This window comes from Arabidopsis lyrata, assembly GCF_000004255.2.
Source record: "Arabidopsis lyrata subsp. lyrata unplaced genomic scaffold ARALYscaffold_471, whole genome shotgun sequence".
NCBI lineage: Eukaryota > Viridiplantae > Streptophyta > Magnoliopsida > Brassicales > Brassicaceae > Arabidopsis > Arabidopsis lyrata.
In genome coordinates this window covers 2,287-5,624 of record NW_003302234.1, presented here as the reverse complement: position 1 = coordinate 5,624, position 3,338 = coordinate 2,287, and the positions used below count along the sequence as shown (strand labels likewise).

The window sequence follows — 3,338 nt, the reverse complement described above, 5'->3', positions numbered from 1 at the left end:
TCAGTTCATCGTCCAGATTCTTTAAGACGGTTAAATGAAAAAAATTTCGTCTGACTTCTCTCCAAAAGGCAAAAACCGATGAATTTAGATACAATGTTCAAAAAAGAATTATAAGTAATGAGGCTTATCACATAAAAAATAAGTTATTTTCCATAATAGATTTTGATCGTGTAAACTAAACTAAACTTGAGAAACTAAATAGACATGTTTGTGTTTCATTAACTGAGGAATGACATGCATGTTCCGTAAGAGGCGTTTGTATTTGAAATCATATAAATGAAGCAGTTCTATTACGCGTACGTTGTCAATACAACACTATTGGCATCATATCATATTCATATAGATAGCAACTTAGTGAAGATCTCATCAAATAATAGAAAAAATTATGAAAGCTGGTGTACGTACTTATATCATATATCTAACCTTCATATTTCATTAAAACGCAAAGTACGCCTTATCTTACAATTTATGGTCGTGGCACGTTATAAAAAAACTCCAAATAAAGTACTAATCAAGCGATCTACATGCACATAATGCACGTAGGAAGCCACAACAGTGCCACATAAAATAGCAAAACAAAACTAATCGTGATTATCTCTTCCTTTCTTCTGAATCAAGAAGTTCTTCGAGAACCCTATCGTCCAAATACTCAAACTCGAAAACTTCTCTTTGGTTTTGTCGACTCGCATTGGTAGAAGTAGAACCCGATGACGAAGAAGAAGAAGAAGAAGAAGCGTAAGGAGGGCGAAGCGAGTAGTCGTCCATACGTGAATAATACTCATTAGGGAAGTTAAGTATAGCGAGATGGCCCCTAAGGTTATAGGCTGCTCGGTCATAAGCCCGTGCCGCCTCCTCAGCGGTCTCAAATGTCCCTAGCCAAAGACGGGCACCGTTCCTCGACGGGTCTCGAATCTCTGCTGCAAATTTGCCCCATGGTCTCCTTCGAACGCCTCGGAAACGAGCTTGCTTGTCATCTTGTGATTGGTTGTTGCTCCTCCTGTTTGAGCTCTCCATCAACTTTGGTGGTTCAAGATTGGTTTGCTTTGTAAGAGTTTGGTCAGCAATGTTATTTAATAAGAGATCTATGGATGATGCATTATCATGCGTCTATTTATATATAAGGTTGGATTGTCGTCAAGTCAGAATCGACGTTCGTTTTCATGTGACTTGACGATTCTAGGGTTGACTATTCTTTTACTTTAATACCCTTTCTATTTAATTTTTATTTATTTTGTTCTTTTATTTTATGCAATAATAATATATATTGTTGTCATCCAGGAAGGTTCCATCTCCTGCACAAACCAAATTTGGTTGTTCACACATTTTAATTTTATCTAAATTATGTAGTTAAGATTTAATTAGTCTTTTGACGCTAGAGTGACCTAAATAGTAACTTATGTAGAAACAGTCGTATTATCGATGGTCTAGGATGATTCTGAAAATCTTCACAATAGTGATAAAAAATATCTGAGACATTAATTGTTATTATAGGTTTGCAAATATTAAATCTGAGTCCATAGGAGACAAGGCATAATTTAACCAAAGTAAGTACCATGTAATTATGCTCGATCCCGTAACTCCTACGCATTCAATGACGACATATATAAGATGCATTTATTTTATTACATAAAAATTGATAAACAATGAAAATAAAAATGATCTTTAACAAGCCATATATATAAATAGTTGCAAATTACTGCTACAAAAATAATTTGTATATAAAGAAAATCATTCTTGCAAATTACTGCTACAAAAATAAACCATTAAACCAACTAATGGTCATGGTTCAGTAGTTGAATGCATTGTTATGATGTTAGAACGTTGTCCAAAATTTCACGCTGCAATTTCCACTACAATTGATGTAAACACTTTAAATGGTAAAATATCCGATTCTTCACTCTCTCAAATATTCGTGTGGACATAGAGAAAGAGTAACAAATAATAAAGTGATTGATTTTATATCTAATAATTAATTTATTTTAAAATCAGAAATAAAAATGTATTTGTGTCAAATTGTCCTTTTTCATTAATGGTAATTTCCTTTTTATTCTCTATTCTGTCAACTAATGATCATTCGCTATTTATACACTATTTTATGGTCATCTCATCCAATTTCTCTTAAATAAAATATGTTTCTTTCATTCTTTTTATGAAGATGAAAAATTCGAATAATTTACTCGCCCTCTAGGAATGGAGTAAAGCGCAAGATTATTCAAAATTACTGATTATATATATTATATATATATATATATATATATGTAAATATCGCTTTATATCTTGTAAATGTCAGATCAATGTTTTCATGTCTGATTATGGCTCTGACTGGTATAATTTAGAAGAATAGAGAAGAAAAAAGCTGGAGGAAAAGAGAAGAAAAGAAAATCAAATTTTAGAAAAATTATTTCAACCATATAATTGTAGTAGGAAGTTTTAACCATTTTTATGTTATTTTTGAGATGAATTGGGAAGAAAACAATTCTTCTAACTTTTATTTGACTGGTTAACTTTTAAAAGAAAATAGAAGAATTATAATTTTTCTGTTTAGTTTTCTTCTATAAGATACTAACAGTCATACCCTATGTTTGCATTCTCTTTTACCTAATGTATGAGATGTCTCTTTTGCCTTAATCTTTTCAATCAGGGATGGGATTCTGATTTGCCAAAACTGGAATATTATATTTTGTTCGAACTTTATAGTTGATGTTACATGAGTTCTGATTCCGGAGCTATCTTTAAACATTTTATTAGTGTTTTATTTTTTTCCCTTTTATAGTACAATAATATCGACAGTGTGTTTAATTAGTGAATTTTTTAACAGGGATCCAGGAAATTTTAATAACTCACTTATTTATAGTAATAATTTTTAGTAATTGAAAAAATTACTCTTTTGTGTTTTTGTTTACCCATAGTTTTCCTAGTAACCAGCGCTATTGATATGTCATATGTGGTGGGTCTACAAACGTAAATCATCATTGTAGATGTACTTATAATACCATTTAATTAATTAATCGGTTCAATGATTTGTACTTAGATAGTTTTCCCTTGTTTATGAAATTCCAGATTCAGTTTATTTTACAATTCTGGCTTTAAATAAATTTTCAAACTTAATACACATAAATAGGAGTTATATACCGGACGTTTAATTTTGGTTCAATTGTAAGAGTTTTTTTTTAAAAAAAAATTATTGAGATTGTGAATTTTACCATGATCAATCTATTTACAAACACAAAAAATGCTAAATTATCGTAAAAATATTGTAACAACATAACGAAAGCACATAATAAAATTCCTCTGTATGTTTTCAATCGTAGATCAACATTCAAACAAATCTAGAAAAA

The 3,338-nt window shown here is 30.6% G+C and overlaps 1 protein-coding gene across 1 annotated transcript; it reads right to left on the bottom strand.

Annotated features, from left to right (window-relative positions):
* Window positions 1-415: 415 nt before the first annotated feature.
* LOC9298520 (ethylene-responsive transcription factor ERF098) lies at window positions 416-1,014 on the bottom strand. The gene has a single exon (XM_002862397.2). The coding sequence runs from the start codon at window positions 1,012-1,014 to the stop codon at window positions 592-594; it is 423 nt and encodes a 140-aa protein (XP_002862443.1). The 3' UTR covers window positions 416-591.
* Between the last annotated feature and the right edge of the window lie 2,324 nt (window positions 1,015-3,338).